Raw genomic sequence first — 18995 nt, forward strand, 5'->3', positions numbered from 1 at the left:
AGGGCTGAGTGCCCACCCGCGGAGACCATGTGATGGGGGAGGCCCGGGCAGGGCTGAGTGCCCACCCGCGGAGACCATGTGATGGGGGAGGCCCGGGCAGGGCTGAGTGCCCACCCGCGGAGACCATGTGATGGGGGAGGCCCGGGCAGGGCTGAGTGCCCACCCGCGGAGAACATGTGATGGGGGAGACCCCGGGCAGGGCTGAGTGCCCACCCGCGGAGACCATGTGATGGGGGAGGCCCGGGCAGGGCTGAGTGCCCACCCGAGGAGACCATGTGATGGGGGAGGCCTGGGCAGGGCTGAGTGCCCACCCGCGGAGACCATGTGATGGGGGAGACCCCGGGCAGGGCTGAGTGCCCACCCGCGGAGACCATGTGATGGGGGAGGCCCGGGCAGGGCTGAGTGCCCACCTGCGGAGACCATGTGATGGGGGAGGCCCGGGCAGGGCTGAGTGCCCACCCGCGGAGACCATGTGATGGGGGAGGCCCCGGGCAGGGCGCCTGCGGCCCTTCCGCTCCGTGTGGAGCTGGCATCTGCAGCCTCTCCCCACTCAGCTGCCTCCCAATTTTATACTTTTCTCCTCCTTGGTGCCTTCTGCAGCCAGGTGTCTCTGCCCACCTTTCCCTGCTACCTCTCATGGAAGCCAGCCTGGCCACACCCAAGAGGCTTGGGTGTCGCTGCTTTGATCCACCTGTCACTGAAGCAAGCCATGGGTAGGACAGGAAAGGACACCCCAGGCTGAGAGGGCTGGCAGGGCTAAACTGAGTTTCTGGCAGTAGCCTACAGGGAAGCTAGGAGAAAGGAATGCTGCAGACCCCCACTTATAAGAGAACGCTCACATCCTCTTTCACCATTTGATATTTCTGAGGAGGAACCATCCATGAAAAACAGAATAGGTTTTCCCCATAAGTAAGCAGAAAAGGTTTTCTAGTTTTGCTACATCATGAGTGGGACCCAGCACCCTGGTTAGGGACACAGGCACTGGCTGCAGACAGGCCTGGGCTGAGATCTTGGTGCCACTGTGTGGGTGGCCACCTTGGCAACGTCACTCCCGCTCCCTGGCTGGCAGTTACAGAGTCGGTCCGATAACACCTGAGTCGCAGGGCTGTGTGGAGATGGACAGTAAAAGGGCTCAGGGTCTGGCAGCCGTGAGTGTAAGGAGCTCACCTCCACGTCTCCCGGAACCTCATTCTGCCCCCTCCACCCTGTGCCCTCCCCGCCTTTCTCCTTCCCTGCACCCGTGGCCTCAGCCCTGCTGGATGGCTGCAGCCAGAGTGACAGAGGACTCGCAGTGCTCCAGCAGAAAGGGCTCCAGGATATCTAAATGGCCACAGGTTAGTTTTCAACAATATTGCTATATTTTAACAAGTGTTATCCCCAAAACCTGCTGTGTGAGGGGCACGGAAGGCCTAATTAAACTCAGATGAACTGATGAGCAAACAGCTGCCAGGTGAAAGCAGGAAACACACCAGCCTCCCACAGCCCTGCCTTCCAGCAAGTCGCGTGTAGAATTAAGTAACCCGTTACATCATGGAGTTATTAACAATTGGTCAGTCAAAAGACCATGTGGCAACCAAATAATACACTTACATACGGCAAGGGAGGAAAAGAAGAAGGGACCATTGTAAGTACACCATTGTCACTATTTTTAAAAGTGTCTGTGTAGCACATAATGGAACAGCAACAAAAACAGACAGCAAACAGCCACCGTGTTTGAAGAGGGGAGGGGAGAACAAAGGTGCCAACTTGCTGGAGAACACAGAAAACAGGCGTGAGGCACGGGGGTGCCAGGTGCTCTGATTTGTCATCTGTCTACACATTCCTCTTCCAGACCCTAACCACCCCCATCCCCCACTGGCAGCTGGAGGAACTCACTCCCAGGGAGTGGGAGGCAGCTAGAGCAAGAATTTTTTCCGAAGATGACACTAGAAAAGACTGGACCTCCGCAGTTCTATGCTAGCGCAGACCCATGGTCATTTAGGTACAAGTATTCACCACGCTAACATACATGCAGGGAAGACTGTCCACACTGAGCCTCAGTCGCCTCCGAGGCTCTCGGGCCTGTGTGGCTCCAAGGCTCCAGTGAAGATGCACCTTCCCTGCAGGGGAAGGGAACCAGGAAGGGTACAGGAACTGCTGAGAGGGGACAAGAGGGACAGGACAGTGGGGAGGGCTCGGGCCTCACTAATTCCCCCAGAGGAGAGTGGGGCTCTGTCAGTTTCCGTCCACCTACAGACAACCCAGTGTGTGTGTATGAGTGTGCATGCGTGTGTATACATAGTCTATATTTAGTGATATGTTCAGGAAGCTTCCTGTGGCTCATTAGGTAGGGTGGGTTCGTTTATTCTAACTAGTTCTTCATATTCCTTATACAAGGCTAAAAGTAGTCTCCAAAGCATTATCCAAAAGAAGACCTGGGAGAGAAATTAAAGTTTGGGCACCAAAAGTAGGAAGACGAGATGAGCTGTGCTCATGTATGACAGCACCTGCATGTGGCCAGTTTGCTGAATGGATCATGGGTGGCACACAGGAGGGGACCAAACATACTTGGGCAGGTGGCAGCATACTCCACTCACAGAGGTGTATAGAAATACATACTAGAAATACATAGGGAAGCTTTTTAGTCACTGTTTACTTTTTAAAAATGGAATCATTCTACATATACTTATGAACATCTTAACTTTTTACTCAAAATACCTCCTGGAGATGTTTCTAAGTCAACTGGTTTGGCATGAATTAATTCCTTTCAACTGGTTTGGCATGAATTAATTCCTTTAGGTGGTTGCACATTTCAAAATATGGATTTGTTAGACCCCTGAATTTCTCTAAGGGAAATAAAAAAATAAATAAAAAGAAAAAAACTAAAAAAAAAAGTACAAAATACAGATTTGTCATAATTTGTTCAAACTTTCACCTACTGATTAGGTTCATTTGATATCCAGTATTTTTTTCCTTTTTTGGTCACTGCAAATAATGCACAATCAAGATGCTTATGCAGGCCAGGTGTAGGGGCTCACGCCTGTGATCCTAGCACTCTGAGAGGCCGAGGCGGACGGATCGCTCGAGGTCAGGAGTTCAAAACCAGCCTGAGCAAGAGTGAGACCCCGTCTCTACCAAAAATAGAAAGAAATCACTTGGCTAAATAAAAATATATATAGAAAAAATAGCCAGGCATGGTGGCACATGCCTGTAGTCCCAGCTACTCGGGAGGCTGAGGCAGGAGGATTGCTTGAGCCCAGGAGTTTGAGGTTGCTGTGAGCTAGGCTGACACCATAGCACTCTAGCCCGGGCAACAGAGTGAGACTCTGTCTCAAAAAAAAAAAAAAAGATGCTTATGCAGATATCCCTAAGTATAGGTGCTTTTATTTTTATGAGTGAAATTCCCAGAAGTAGGATGGAAGGCCACGTGTATTTTCTATTTTGTCAGGTGTTACAGAATACCTTTCAAAAGGCACTAACACTCGACATCCCCATCACTGACACCTGCAGGTCCTCTCCTCCATCGGGGCCAGTGATAGGGGCCGCGGCTCTTTGTGATGCTGTGCCAGTCAAAGGACATACCGCTACCTTAACTCGCATTTGTGAACACGAGACTAGTAAACTTGAACACAGCTCCTGTACCTCCTGGAAACGTGGATTCCTTGTCTGTGAATGGCCTATCCACCCCTCTGTCCACTGTTCCTCTGGATTTCCTAAGTTCCTAAGATACACATAATTTATTCTTGGATTTTACTTTCTATTTTTTATACTTAAGTCTTTAATCCATCCATTGATTTTTTACAATATAGGCATTCAACCTTTATTCTTGATAATCAGCAGTACCAGCACCATTTATTAAAAACGCTGTATTTTCCCCATTATCTCTGTCAAATAGTCTACATCTTCTATTCCATGCTACTGACCTTTTTGCCTATTCTCATGCAATACGATAATTTGATTATGATATTTAAAATACATTAATCTTTTCATATTTTTGTTTCATTTCATGTCATAAAAATTTATCTTTTTTCACACTTTCCCTGATAATTCCTGGAAATTCTCTCATATAAACTTTAAGATTATTTTATTCAATTAAGAAAAAACCTTCCTGAGATTTTCATTGAAGTTGCATTCTATTTAAATATTAACACCGGGAGCACTGGACCTTTCCAAATAACAAGCTTCCCACTCATGGTACGCACTGCCAGGTTTCAGACACTGTTTTCTATCTGCCCTGGGCACTGAGTCCAGAGAGGGCTAGGCACGCCCACACTCAAGTCCATCAGTCAGTGTCGCCACCCCCTGGTGCAGGGACCCCCTGCCAGCTTCAGCTCTGAGAAGCCCCTGCTTCCCGGTTTCTGCTCTGGCCCAGCCAGCGGGTAAGAGCCCCCAGAAGGGCTCCCCTAGGAGGGTGCAGACCCCCCAGGCAGACACTTGCCTCACACCTTGAGGCTGGGCTACGTGGGGGCAGCAGGGAGAGGGCACGGGGGTTGCACTTGAAACACTACCATCCTCCCAGCCCTGGTTTCATCATCATCTTTTTAAATATACATTTTGTTGATAAGCATAAAATAAAATTAGTCAACATTGATGAAAGGTAAGCCTAAACAATTCAAGACTGACCTAAATCTGACCTGTTAGGCCACATTGTTTTATAAATGTCAGTATAGAATGGGAATCACTTTATAATTCGTGACCCTGGTGATTGATTTCAAGTAAGCAAATATATTTTGCTTTTGTTTTACTTATAATGTTCTAGGAAAAACAGGCACCAGTGCCTCAGAGGGGAGTCACCTGGGTGAGTGAGCGCCAGTCCCTCAGAGGGGAGTCACCTGGGTGAGTGAGCGCCAGTCCCTCAGAGGGGAGTCACCTGGGTGAGTGAGCGCCAGTCCCTCAGAGGGGAGTCACCTGGGTGAGTGAGCGCCAGTGCCTCAGAGGGGAGTCACCTGGGTGAGTGAGCGCCAGTCCCTCAGAGGGGAGTCACCTGGGTGAGTGAGCACCAGTCCCTCAGAGGGGAGTCACCTGGGTGAGTGAGCGCCAGTGCCTCAGAGGGGAGTCACTTGGATGAGTGAGCGCCAGCGCCTCAGAGGGGAGTCACCTGGGTGAGTGAGCGCCAGTGCCTCAGAGGGGAGTCACCTGGGTGAGTGAGCGCCAGCCCCTCAGAGGGGAGTCACCTGGGTGAGTGAGCGCCAGTGCCTCAGAGGGGAGTCACCTGGGTGAGTGAGCGCCAGCCCCTCAGAGGGGAGTCACCTGGGTGAGTGAGCGCCAGTGCCTCAGAGGGGAGTCACCTGGGTGAGTGAGCGCCAGTCCCTCAGAGGGGAGTCACCTGGGTGAGTGAGCACCAGTCCCTCAGAGGGGAGTCACCTGGGTGAGTGAGCGCCAGTGCCTCAGAGGGGAGTCACCTGGGTGAGTGAGCGCCAGTCCCTCAGAGGGGAGTCACCTGGGTGAGTGAGCGCCAGTCCCTCAGAGGGGAGTCACCTGGGTGAGTGAGCGCCAGTCCCTCAGAGGGGAGTCACCTGGGTGAGTGAGCACCAGCCCCGCAGACGCAGACTGGAGTCACGCTCTGCTCCCCGCAGCACCTGGCTTCCTCTTGAGGACGCCCACAGGGCTGCTGTCAGGACCATATTAAATAACGAATGTGAGCACCCCTTGTCACCCCACAGGGTTCAGTAAGTGGCAGGTATTGTTACCTGGGACACTGAAATGAGAGCTGGCCGTGAGACCTCATCCTGAGTAAGCCCTGCGCTCCGAGTGGCATGGACGCTTCCACACACGGGAGTGGGGGACGGGGGCCTTCAGAAGGACCCCCAGGGAAGCCGGGAGGGTGACCTGGAACAATGCTCACATCCCTTCCTGGCTAACAGGGACCCTCGTGGTTGTCAGATGGACTACGGGGGCTGGATCCTGCCGCAGGGACCCCCCAGGGCCAGCCCACCTTACACGCTGCATCTGTCCCGGCAGCCCCTCAGCCCCCTGGGTAGCAGTTTCATGGTGACGCTCATCCCTCCACCTGGCACTCAAGGCAGAGCCCACCTGGACCGCTCTCTTCCCCACACAACTCAAACCCAGCCTCTCCCGGTCAGTCCTGAAACCCCACACAGGCTCTGCTGACCACACGTGGCCCTTCAATCCCAAGGCGCTCCCTAAGTCTCTTCAGGAGTCTCTTCCATTTTTACAATTTGCCATTTTCTTGAGCCATCTGTGCATTGCCCTAACCAGGAAGACGAGAGGTAGCAGTAGTCAGACCTACGGTGGCTGGTGACTGGTACTGATCTAGAGTCCCTTCCTTGTCAGTGGCTGGCATGGCTGGGTGTTTATTAAGGTCTGTCACCTCTTTTCCTATCCTTATCTCTCTTTTGCAAACCACATTTTTAAAGGTCTGCAAATATTTCCACAGTCAGTGACTTGAAGGGCATGGAAAGTTGCTGCTTACCAGGGGTCGGGGAGGAATTTTAGAATCTTTTGAGTAAAGAATGTTTCCTGCACTGGGAGTTAGTTACTGGAGAACGGGGAACCCAGAGCTGTCCACAGTGTTTCCTCCCCGGGACTTGTGTCCAGTGCTCAGCCACCTGCGGGAGAGGAGGAGGCGCAGCTACGAAGTCGCAGCGCTGCCTGTGTGTCCCTGCCGACCACTGGAGAGCACGCAGCGCTCGCTCGCCGCGCCGTAATGAGTTATCTTTGGTACTGCAGTTTCCTCATTCCTTCCATGATAGTCAAGAGCCTTTCGAGCCTGCTGACCTGCTGACAGTCTGAAGGCAAGATGATGCGATTCCAACGAGGGTGAGAAAATTATCCTGCTTTTCTTCCAAGTTATAACTGGTTATTATGTAGGATTTTCTACTTTAATCTTCTTTTCTCAAAGTCTAGTCAAACACCTGACTTACAAGCTTCTTGCTCACCCATCACTCGGACAAAAACTCAGCCTCCTAAGAATAAGGAGAACCCCCTCCACAGCCAGGCTTAGGGTTAGGGCGTGTAACAGCTGAAGCAACTGGGGGATGATCTAAGACTGGATATATTTGGAAGGAAAATTCACACAAGATAAAAATAAACAATTAAGCCTTAGAATTCTGGAAATGTCAACTAATATACGTGAGAGTATACTACCTATGAATTTATCCTAAAAACATTTTAAAAAGTATAATTTCAGAGAAGAGAAACCAAAAAAACCAAAGCTGCAAAATAACTTGTTTCCAAACAATCCACTCTCTTCATTTCTTTTGCCACTGTCCCCACCCCTTGCCCAAAGGTTCTTAGAGTAATTCGTTCCTTACAGAGATTACAGGCAGGACATAAACGTGAGTGCTTTTTAGGATTTCTTACCTTAACTATGCTGATAGGCTTTCGAGATAAGTGAAAACTTGCATACAGCAGAAATGTCAAAATAAAAATGAAGGCTCTGTACCTGAAACACAGACAGTGGCAGAAGATAAAGTAATAGAAGGTGTGTTAACAATACAGTATCACTGTGCTCTTAAATTCTTACGCTGGACGTTATGCATTCAGTCCTGAGTCAGTTATCCACCTTACTTACATTAGCACTATGATATTCGAATGTGACACAATTTTGCCCTTTTTGCTTTGTCCAAATTGAAACTACGTCAACATTGTTAAGAGATAAGAAAAACCAAACTGTCTTTCCTACTCTGACACAAAGCACACAAAACTTCTGACACCAGATGTGAGGGGTGCCCCCACCCCACGCAATTCCCCAGCAGACACCAATCATGTGTCCTCCAATTCAGTTCAACCCTGATACTATCTGCCTGGAGGCCCCGGCCTCTGACCCACTGGCTATAAATCGGGGCTCCCACTCAGATTCGATTAGTTTGCTAGGACAGTTCACAGAAGTCAGGAAAACACTTTACTTATGTTTACTGGTTTATTAGAAAAGATACTACAAAGGATACAGATGAACAGCCAGATGCAAAAATGCATAGGACAAGGTATGGGGGAGGGGCTCATCACACCCATGTCCTCACCTGTCCCGCAACCTGCAGGCTCTCCCACCCGTCCTCTGGGTTTCCCAAAAGGCTGTATTACATAGGCACAAATGATAACATCACTGGACACTGGTGATCAGCTCAACCTTTAGGGGACCCTTTCCCTACCCCAGAGGTTGAGGGTGGGGCTGAGTTGGTCCCCCTGGCAACCAGTCCCCATCCTGAGGTGTCCCGAGCCCCAGCCACCAGCCATCTCATTAGCATACAAAAAAACACCCACCATTTCAGAAAGTGCAAGCATTATAGGAGCTGTGTGCCAGGAACCAGGGGCAAAGACTAAATATGTATTTATTATTATACCACACTATTGCAGACATTCATTTTTAAAAAACTATAACCGAAGAGAAATTTGGGACTTAAGAGGTACACATGTTTACAAAGCAGACAAGAAGGAATGTTTATCTAGTTTGCAACAAAATTAACTGCAAGCTCTTTGTGTAGTCTGCTATCTGGGCATTCAAGATCATATTTATTTTTGGATTTTTAGTTTCTATGCAACTTTTCAACAGCACACAAGCAAGGCAGACATATAAATATTTCACTGACCTCAATGAGAAAAAGTTAGTGACGCTGGCAGGCTCTGAATAGGGCCAACGACATAAAAACACTGGCACACAGCCCTGGGGCTCTGTCTGGCTGTGAGAAAAGTAGCTCGAGACTAAGTATGGAAAGTGCTGGCGAATGAAGAAAAGAAGTGACTCGAGTACGGAGACAAAAGTTAATTCCAGCCTGAAACTCTGAACCACCACATAGAAAAATACTTCTTAGGGCAACAAACAGGCTGGAGGAAGAGGAGTTTGACAAGAGATGAAGAGGAGGGACTCTAACCAGGAAGCAGCTCTTCTGTGTCCTGAGGCGCAACCGCTAGCCCTGCAGAACCTGTCCTGTTTCTGGCCTGGAGAGCCTGCCCACTTCAAATTGTGTGCCAGTCACCTAGGCGGCATCTGCCAGGTCTACCTGGACAGAGGAGGCCCCGGGATGACGCACTTCAATGCTGGGATTTACTCCCACGGGAAGCTCTCTGTGAATGACACGTGGAATCCTAGAATCCTAAGGCTGCCTGCCTCTCTGGCCACCAGCAAAAGTAGGGGTCAAATAAATATTTCTAGATTAAAAAAAAAAAAAGACCATATTTCAGGAGGGAAGAAGAGTTGTTAGTACTGTGGGACTCAAACCTACGACCCCTGGAATGCTTGCGCCTTAGGGAAAGCAAAAAACCAAAGCAATCTGCTGAATACTCGCCAAATGATAAAGGAATGCCCCAGTGCTCTCTTCTTCATCAGGAAAATCAATGCTGATAGTCTGTCTGGATTCTGCCTCTCCGAGGCCACGCCAACGGTCAGATGGGAAAAAAGTGAAACTCTAAAAAATGAGTGTGTAACTTATCCCAAAGCCCGAAGAACAAAGGCTATGCAGGTATAGTGTATTTACTGTAAAAGCCCACACCTCTGTCCTTGTTTCTGAAAATCAAGGAATGACAGTTCCTGCCCTCTGTCTGATGCTCTGTTATGCCACCCTCTGCTCCTATGCGGTTCCAGGCCACCCAAGCTTATCAGCCCCACGCTCAAACTTCCAGCCCACAGCCAGACTCGCTGGTCCCTTATGTCCTCACCTGACCCGAACGAACAGAGCATGTGTAGCCTGTGATGACCTTGATCTGTGCCCGCGTGGGTACAGGGTTCCTGTCCCAACCTCCATGGGAAGCATGAACAAAGCCTTCAGCGAGAGCAAGCCCCAGCACCCCCTGTCTCAGAGAAGAATGTGGAGCACCTTTTGTGCACCCTTGAGGACTCTATGTAGGTGCCACAGTTTCCCAGGTGTGTTACCGGCTGGGACGTGTGAATTCCACAAGCAGCAGCTAAGGACCATGAGACACACAGCAGCTACACTCTCGGGGCCTCAGGCTCGTGCTTTCCCCTCTACCCAGACGGCCCAGAAGCAACGCACTCTCCCCCTGTCGGGACAGGGTCTGAGCATGCTAGGGCCCGGACATGTGCTGTGCCATAGACCGCCAGGGCTGTGTGGGCCATCAGGCCCTGGGCACCACCCCAGGGCCCTACCCTTCACCTGTGCAGTAGCTCCCAGTGGTGCTCAGCAGGCAGTGCCCTGCAGGCTGAGGCGGCCTCCCAAGCCTCCCGCTAGTGCCTGGGCTAGAGCACCCCCACGGAGACCCCATGAATGCCGAGGACCACACAGGGGAGGGGCACACGCCTCCAGAAATCTTCAGTTCAGTTCTGCGTGGAAACGAAACCCCTAAGGATGAGCCCCTTTGGGTGGGAAGAGGAACAGCCTGCAGGTCAGCGGGTTCTCTGAGAGACGCTGTTCTGAGAGCCAGGGTGAAGGGTCAGCTTGCACAGCACACTGCCACTTTCCTGGGGACTGGAGAGGAAGGCTCTATCTTTATTCAGCCAGTATCAGGCCAACTCTACTTCCTGTTTGCAGATCCGTCCTTCCTCCCTCATTTTCCTCATCTTCTTTGCATAGGTCTCGGGGGAAGGGAGAAGCCCACAGTGGAGGTTGGTTTTCCCTTTAAGAAGGTCCAACCCCAGCTCCCACCAGCCACTGTCACACCGCAGCCGCTGTCCCAACTCACCGGGCCTGCAGAGCCAGTGGACACTCTGCTTCTGCAGGAGTGTCCTGGGTGATGGGGTTGAGTCCCAAACAATCCTCCTAGAAGCCTTGCCCTATTTTGTAGGTCTGTCTTCATTTTCTTTAGCATTTATGAAGCAAAGTTTTGGATGATACTTGTTTCCTTTTATCCATCCTGTGCTGGGTTGAGCAGTGTCCCCTAATAATTCATGCCCACTCAAAACCTTGCAAGGTGACCTCATTTGGAAATAGGGTCTTGCGGACACAATTGTTTAAGGTGAGGTGGCATTATATTAGCGTGGGTTCTGATTCCAAGGACTGGTGTCCTTACACAGAGGCCACGTGAAGACACAGAGACACACAGGAGGGTGGCCCTGTGACCCTGAAGGCAGAGACTGGTTGGATGCAGCTGTGAGCCAAGCACCACAGCCAACTGAAGAAGCTGGAAGGGAAGGGACGAGGAAGGACCCTTCCCTGGAGCCTTCAGAGCGGGGGTGGCCCTGCCAATACCTTGGCACCTCGATTTCGAACTTCTGAACTCCAGTGCTGGGAGAGACTACATGTCTGTCGTTTTAGACATCAGCGCGTGGGACTTTGTTACAGCAGCTCTAGGAAACTAATACAGTCCTTTTGTTTTTGTTTTGTGTTACATTTATAGAAATAGTCTAATCCTTTTACTCATCAGTATTTCATTTATTTTTGTAATTAATTGTAATAAATTTGTAATAAATTGTAATTAATTTATTTTTTGTAACTAATTGTAGTATTCGTTGCATTCACCAATACAAGAAGCACAGTGTTTGGGTTAACCCCAAGTTTCTAGCAAAAAAGCCAGCCTCAACAATGACAACACAGGACAGGCATGCACCTGCAGAGTTTCCTTAGAAATATTCTTGGATATCATGTTCTCAGATGAGCAGCAACCTTCTCCATGCAGAATGTCTGTCTCCTTGTTTGAGTGTTACATTTCAGTCATATGTGAATAAGGAATAAACAAATGCTTTGGGGAATCACTGCGCAGTGTGATTTGGTGTAGAAATTAGTCCTGAGACATCCTCAATTTAGAAACCATGAAACCAGAGAAGTGATGCCATGTACTTTTCAGAGCATCCTGTCAGGAGGCGCGGCGTTGGTGACACTAACGCTGGTCACCGGTTAAGGTGCTGTCTGCCACGCTGTCCCTTGGTGAAACTACAGCTTTCCATTTATTCTTATTACTTCTTCTTAGTACTTCTCTTATTGCTTCCCTCTAAGTAATGAATAAGGAGTTTGTGGGGACCTACTCTGAGATAACACAGAGATCCTCCCCCCGTGGTATGCGTGCACATAGTCTGCAGGCCTGCACCACGCAGCCCTTCTGGCTCCAGGCGGTGGCTTGCTAGCTGCGGCGTCCCTCCCTGCCGAGCAGCTGGCCCCAACTGCATGGGGGAGCTCTCCTTTCCTCTAGTTATTTAGTTGTATCAGTGTGGACTCACTACATTCTGCTCAATGAGCTATAATCCTCCATTAGTATCATTTATTTTAAATCCCAAACTGTCCTGGATTTGGACAGTGAGAGGCCTTTTACTTTTAAGCACATCCTTATTTTATGGCACAAGACATTCAGGCCCACCCTGACATTCCCTGCCACAGTCCTGGCATTAGCCAAGTCTCCGAGGACCCCTGGTTCCTTTGGGTGGGAAGTGGCACACAGAAACCAGGATTGGGGCCGGTTTGCTCTCTGTGGGTGATCCTGCCCCGGGACCTCTCAGCGGGTACATTTTATACACGCCTCCCCTAAATATTTCTGCATCTACTGCCACCAGCTCCTCCTGAGAGGAGGCCACACGATTCATTCCGGTTCTCTCCCCTCCCCACATCTGTGGCTCCTTTTCCATCAGTGAGAAAGCTGTCTCCCTCCTGTGGGATTTCTGTCAGAAATGCATTAATGTAATCTGAACCTAATCATGCGGCAGTAACAGACATACCCAAAGTAAGGCCATTCTGTAAAAAAATTGGCTCGAACTCTTCAAGACTGTCAAGGCATGAAAGACAAAAAAAAAAAAAAGGGGGCAAAGAGTACTTTTAGATCAAAAGACACTAAACCCACAGGGCAGCTAAATGCAGCGCATGAGCCTGGACCGATCCTGGACGGGGCAAGTGCCATAAAAGATATTACTGAACATTCGACATGGTTTTTAGTGAGGACGGTGGATTAGATAACAGTGTCGTGTCAGTGTCAGATTTCTTGATTTTGATTGTTACGCTGTGGTTATGTAAGAGAATGTCTTGTTCACAGGATATACACAGAAGTATTTAAAATTAAAAGGATATGATGTCTGCAACTTACTCTCAAATGGGCCTGAAAGCCAGGTATGTGTGTGTGTGTGTGTACAAACATCTACACACACAGTTGGGGACAGGGAGAGAAGCAAAATGAGGGACAGCGTTAGCAAGCGCTGATATACAGTAGTTCTACAGAGTTCTGTGTAACATCCGTACAAATGTGATTAATAGTAAGTTCTCTGAGTTTAACATTATATCACAAAAAGTTATAGAACAGAGAAGTTAAACACTCACTAAATACAACCTAAGTATTTAGCACCTGGGGCTGATTCCCAGTGCACACTAGAGTCAAGAAGGGAAGCCGACTGGTTAGATAGCCCCGATGTCCTTAAGTCAAACCTGAGACCGAGAGCCCGGGAAGCTCCACGGCCCAGTGGGGCCCGAGGAGCTGCAAAAGGGGTGGAAGCCATGACTAGGTGGGTGTGAAGAAGAGAAACCGGCCCAGGAAAGCCACGTGGCATCAAACTCATTTTGAGCAGAAGGCATTTGTGTTCCTGAAATCTTGTACGTGCCTAAAAGCAGAGCCTCCCCAGAGAACTCAGCCGTCATCAACCCTCTCGCTGGACCCAGGAGACTCTCGCCAGGAAGAGGAGAAGCCTGCCCCACACAGAAACACATTATTACAGCACCGACTGTTCCCCTAGGAGCCACTCACCTTTCTAAAAAGCCCTTTGTTTTCCCTTAGCTGTCCTTCCCCCACTCCCCTTCCCCTGTTAAAGATGGTAGATGAGTCCCAAATTCTAAATGCCACTTTGAGTCAGGTTTTCCTATCACCTTTCATATATACTTGATTAAATCTGTCCTTTCTTTTGCTAATTTATCTTTTGTCGGTTTAATTCACAGGCCCTCGAATACTGGACCTGACAGTAGAAAAATATGTTTCTTTCCCCAACAAAGACCAGCAGGGTGGGTTAGAGGCCAGATAGCCCAGCTCGAGACTGCACCTGCTTCCTTCCAGGAGTGTGGGATTAACAAATCCACCTGAGAGAAGAGTTCTCAGCGCATGCAAGGAGAGGTGCTCTCTGGACAGAACATGGTGTTCCGGTCTGCATCTAGCTTTGCTGCGAGTTCATTTTCTCTTTGAAAGTTCTGCCCCAGTGAGGCCATGTCTGGGCTCAGAGTTATGTACTTATTTCACCCACAGCCGTTTTATAATCCTGCTGGTCGTCAGTGGCCACGTTTCTGTGGGGACCGTGACTGTAACAGAAACTACTGACGGCCACATGGGAGTCCAAACGGTATCTGTCAACACCAAGATGACAGACAACTCAGCAATGGTCCTGGTCACCACTCCCACCACCAACAAGCCACTCAACAGTTACGGGGGATGCCACCGATCCAATTTTTACGTGTTTCACAATGACATTGGGGCAAGGAAACTACTTGCACAGTGGCTCTCACCCACACACAGCACCAGGCCAAAGGCCACTGGGCTGCCAGCACTTACCACTGGTCCCTGGAGAAGGAGACGATGAAGCGGATGCCGGCGGGGAGTCGAGCCATTTACGGTGCCACTGACCATAGAGCCTCGTCACAAAATAAGATGCTTCACATGTAGGTTACCAATCCTGGCTCCAGGCTCGCCCTCAACTGCACCTGCGGCTTACACGGGCTGGAAAGCGCACAGAGAAGCGTCCCGCTGGGACTCGTCCCCTCTTCCTTCCGGCAGTGGCTCTGCTCTCTATAAGGAGAAGGAGAGGCATCCAAAGTCAGTGTTCTGACAATGACACTGTCAGAGTCACCGGCAGAAGTAACTACGGGGTTGTGCAGCAGTGGCACCAGTTCAGATCAAAAACGGACTTCCAACACGAGGAGGCGCTCCCGCCAAGGAGGGGCTCCGCCAAGGAGGGGCTCCCGCCAAGGAGGGGTTCCTGCCAAGGAGGGGCTCCCGCCAAGGAGGGGCTCCCACCGCGAGTGCCACCAGAGTGTCTGCCCTCAGCACGGTTTGCTCGAAGATCACTGAGATGAATTTCAAATGATGTTCTGATGATGCACAGAAGTAAAATGTAGGACAGAGGACACCAGAGGCTGCGAAGAGGAGGGGATAGGGAGAGATTGGGAGAGATTCATTAAAGGATACAAAACTATAGCTAGACAGGCAGAATAAATTGCAGTGTTCTATACCTCTGAAGGATGACTACAGTTAACAGTAATATATAGTTTCAAATAGCTGGAAGGAGCACACTGAATGTTCCCAACAGAAAGAAATGATAAAATATTTGGTAGGATGGATGTGCTAATTACTGTGATCTGATCACTGCACATTATAGGTGTGAAATATCACTACCTATCCCATGAATATGTATAATTATAATTTGTCAATTCAAAAAAAATTTTAAAAAGGAACCATAGAGCTCACCTGGTAGGCATCCAGAGAGCAGCTCACTCACTCTTGAATGTGACACTGCACAGAACAAACACTCACACAAGATCAAGTGTGTGCCCAATTATCGGGGCAGGCCAGGGCACCAGACTTGCTCAGTTCTGCCCAGAGTGGACCAGGCCACCTTTGAGCCCAGTGACAGAAGAATGCAGGCCTGGACAAGAGGGCAGATCAAGGCAATCGTTTCATTGTGGCTTTGCCATTTGAGTAGAAATGCACCTGAAGCCGTTGGAATGAACTTTGCCTCTGTCTGTCTCATTTGTCATTGCCTGTGCTCACCTCAGAGGCTGTGGAAAATCACCTCGTTGCAGTCAGGGTGAAGGCAGGGCGATATGGGAAGGAATGGGTAGAGAGGCCTGAGAATCATGAAGGGGCCCAGCACACCAGGCTGGGCTGGTCTCCTGTCCCCAAAGCCAAGTTCATGACATATTCCTAGGTCACTGTGTTTCCACAATAGAATTGGTTCTCCACATTCCCTTTGCCCTCCTTCCAGGGTGAGCATTCAAAAAACGCACACACTTCGATGATTTTCCTCTATACTACCTTATACAGAAACATTCAAAGTCCTTCATCCCAGAGGCCATCCCCATCTCCTCTGTCTGTTTCAGCCAGGAGAATCACACCTTTCTCCTAAGCCCCCACAGGGCCTTAACATGTGCGATTCAGAACGCCTCCTGCCCCCAAGGCTGAGCTTGGGCTGGGTGGGCCCAGGCAACTCACAGCCTTTCTGCTCTCTCACCTGCAGGGCTAGACAGCTGCGATGATGGTGCCTACAGTGCTAGAAAATTGCAGAGAGATAATCCGCTGAAAGCACTTACCCAGAGCCTGGAATGCAGCAAATGCTCAGTTAATACAAGCTGACATTACGCTTCTTGTAAATTCAGGAGAGGAAGGCCCAGGACAGTAGGTGACTGTCCTATTCCCATTTCCTAGTTCAGAACCTAGCACAGAGCAAGTGCTCAAGAAACTCGTGTGCAACAAATGACCACAGATGCTTCAAAACTGCTTTTGCTGAAGCCTCTAGATTTAAAAAAACGTTTTGCTAAAATTCTGCTCAAAAATCAGTGGACTCTGGTTTGGGCCCAGATACACTTTGAGTAACAATTTTGTGATGATGACTTTAGAGTAAAAGAGTTGGTTTAAATTTTTATGATGCCTGCAAATGGGTGGTCAGAATAAAGCTGCTTCCTTTTAGATGCTGCTTCTCTGTGTCCAGCCTGTCTGGAAATACTCTATTGCCATCTACTCAATAAATAAAAACCTCAATGCAACTTTGGTAACACCTATGACAACAAAAGACACAGAAGGTACTGAAAAATCAACAGGAAAAATAAAACCTCCTTGATTTCCTTTTAAAACAATGACAAGCTCTTTCCCCTATAAAATGGGTGAAAGTAAAGTGCTATAAATCCTCAGTGTGCAATTAAGATGCATAAAGATAGTGATTTTACATTTGGGACTTTAAGAGCTCAGCTTAGCAAGGCCCCTCCTCCCTCGCGTCTGCAGCACCCACAAAGCAACGTGGTGCAGGGCTGGTTATGGGGGAGAAAAATGAGGCAAGGCGGCCTGCCCAGGTCAGCTCCATCATCCTTGGGGCAAATTCCAGTCTGTCCTGTTTCCCTCAGTCACCTCTCTCCAGCCACCCTTCCTCCTCCCCTTCCCCTGCAGAGTGAGGGCAGCAGAACTCCAGCAAGTCACTTGGTTTAAACCCTGGTTTTGACACACAGCCCAAGTACGTTTTAAAAGTCTCTCTTTATAGGCTCCCCTGGAACTTACCACCCCACTGGGGAAAAGTGTCAGAATGTCCGATCTCACTGTACTGTCAAAGAGCAACTTAGGAAGCATCTCAGTTGAGCATCTCTATTAAAATCTGTAAAACACATGATGTGGCACCTGTCTTCTTAAAAAAGCCCAACCGAGGCAGCTGCAATGTGGACTGAGTGGAGGGACACACACATCTGAAAGCCACACCCTCAGACCCACCCATGTGATGATGTGCCCCCCTAGATAAGCTCCTCCACTCTGCAGAGGTTCAACAATCAGGCTAAAAAGTCAGTAAACAGCAAGACATTTAATGTTGAAAGGGTCTTTCCAGGGCCGAAGTGCCACTGCTCCTAATCCAAGCAGCACCGCAGAGATTTTAAATTTACTTAATGGCAAAATTTTTAAACTGGGTCTCATTTTTAAAGGCAAAGATGAGTGAGGAATGCATGTCCCCCCAAAAAGTTGCCATGCATTGTTCTTTTTTGTAATCAAGAGACAGAATACAATTTCCTTCCCAGAGTAAGCACTTTCTATGGCTTTGTGCTTTTAAAGGCTCTGCTCCATATTAAACATCAATGGGAATGGTCAATATACTTTTCTTTGGCTTAGGTACAACAAGGAATGTGAATTCCATTCACACCACCTCCCTCCTCCCCACAACAAACAGAACATCTAACCTGGTCTCCTCAAAACAAAACCTGTAAATGCAGTCCCCAAACTACAAGGCGAAACGGGTCTAGGGACCAGGGTTTCCCAGGTTGCTCTAAAAGGGGATTAGCGAAGAGACGATGGGGAAAGTCTATTTACCCAGTCACACAATTGCAGACAACTGAAGTTCAAAGGCAATCAGGCAGGTAGTGAGCTACGGAGACCAGGAGAAGACAGGCTTTGGAACCCCTCCCTCAGAAATTCAAACCTGGGGGCGGGGTGGGGGGAGGGCTCCCAGCACCCTCCGTTCAAAAGCAAACCTTGGCCTGAGCCTCCTGGGTCACTGGGATCGGGGCGAGGGCTGCTGGGGTTGGAGGGCTGGTGGCCAGCGGCAGGGGCACGTTCTGGCGTTTTAAGCCCTTAATTCAAACCCCAGAAGGCCGCTGTCACTCGCGCCGCCCGGAGGCCCCCGGGCTTCGGGAACCAGCCGCTCGGCAGACAGGCACCTCGCAGGCCCAGGGCGCGCGCTCCGAGCCCGCCGGAGGTCGCTCTGCGGCGGCCCCTCCCCGCGGCCGTCCCGGAGGAGGCGAGCTCGGCGGGCACGCCCACGTCCCCTCGCGGAGACAATGCGCGGGTCCCTTCCCGCCGGCCCTAGACCCCAGCTGTCACCGCGGCGCGGGCCGGCAGGCAGCTAAGCTCGGCCCCGCCGGGGCTTCGGGGAGCGGCCGCCGGCCAGCACCCGCCGGCTCTGCCTCTGCTTGCCGGGGCGCCGGCGTCGCCCGGGTCCGCGAGTGCCGGCATTGTCGCCTAGGGCCACTCTCGTAGATCCCGAATTTCAAAGACTTCCCTCAGCGAAAGCAGCTTGAGACCAGCCCCGGCCCTCCAAAAACCCCAAACCAAACCGGAAAAAAGAGAGAGAGAGAGAGAGAGAGAAGGCGGAGAGGGGCCAAGCTCGGGGCGCGCAGGGTGCGGGGGCGGCGCCCGCGGCAGCAGGTGCAACTCCCGCGTGCTGCGGACCCCGCAGGTGCGGGCGTTGGGGGGTCCCGGCCGCCCGGCCGCCTCCGGCCCGGGCCCGCGCCTCACCTGCGCCGCCGAGGCTCGCGCACCGCAGCCAGACCGGCCGCCGCGGGCGCTTCCTGCTCGCGACTTCCTGGAGCGGCGCGCTGGAGGCCCCGCCGCCCTTTCGCTTTCCCCGGCCTGCGGGGCGCCGGCCCGGCCGCGCGCTCCTCCCCCTCCCGCTCGCCCCACCCGGGTGCGCCCGACCCCTGCGCCCCAGGTCGCAGACGCCCGGGGGACGCCGGGCG

At 50.6% G+C, this 18995-nt stretch overlaps 1 protein-coding gene across 7 annotated transcripts in view; it reads right to left on the bottom strand.

The window, feature by feature from the left end:
- The window catches only part of SLC37A1 (solute carrier family 37 member 1), a 74774-nt gene that overhangs the window by 40947 nt on the left and 14832 nt on the right, over nucleotides 1-18995 (bottom strand). For 5 of the 7 annotated variants that reach the window (XM_012779133.3, XM_012779135.3, XM_012779132.3 and 2 more), the window contains 2 exons: nucleotides 14344-14577; nucleotides 7303-7384 (listed from right to left, as the gene is read on the bottom strand). In XM_012779133.3, the coding sequence (XP_012634587.1) occupies nucleotides 7303-7384; nucleotides 14344-14399 (138 nt within the window). In that variant the 5' untranslated portion in view covers nucleotides 14400-14577. Of the gene's footprint in view, nucleotides 1-7302; nucleotides 7385-14343; nucleotides 14578-18011; nucleotides 18189-18774; nucleotides 18853-18995 lie in introns of those variants that run through there. The other 2 variants (XM_012779137.3, XM_012779142.3) reach the window with 2 other exon arrangements.

This window comes from Microcebus murinus, chromosome 1, assembly GCF_040939455.1.
Source record: "Microcebus murinus isolate Inina chromosome 1, M.murinus_Inina_mat1.0, whole genome shotgun sequence".
NCBI lineage: Eukaryota > Metazoa > Chordata > Mammalia > Primates > Cheirogaleidae > Microcebus > Microcebus murinus.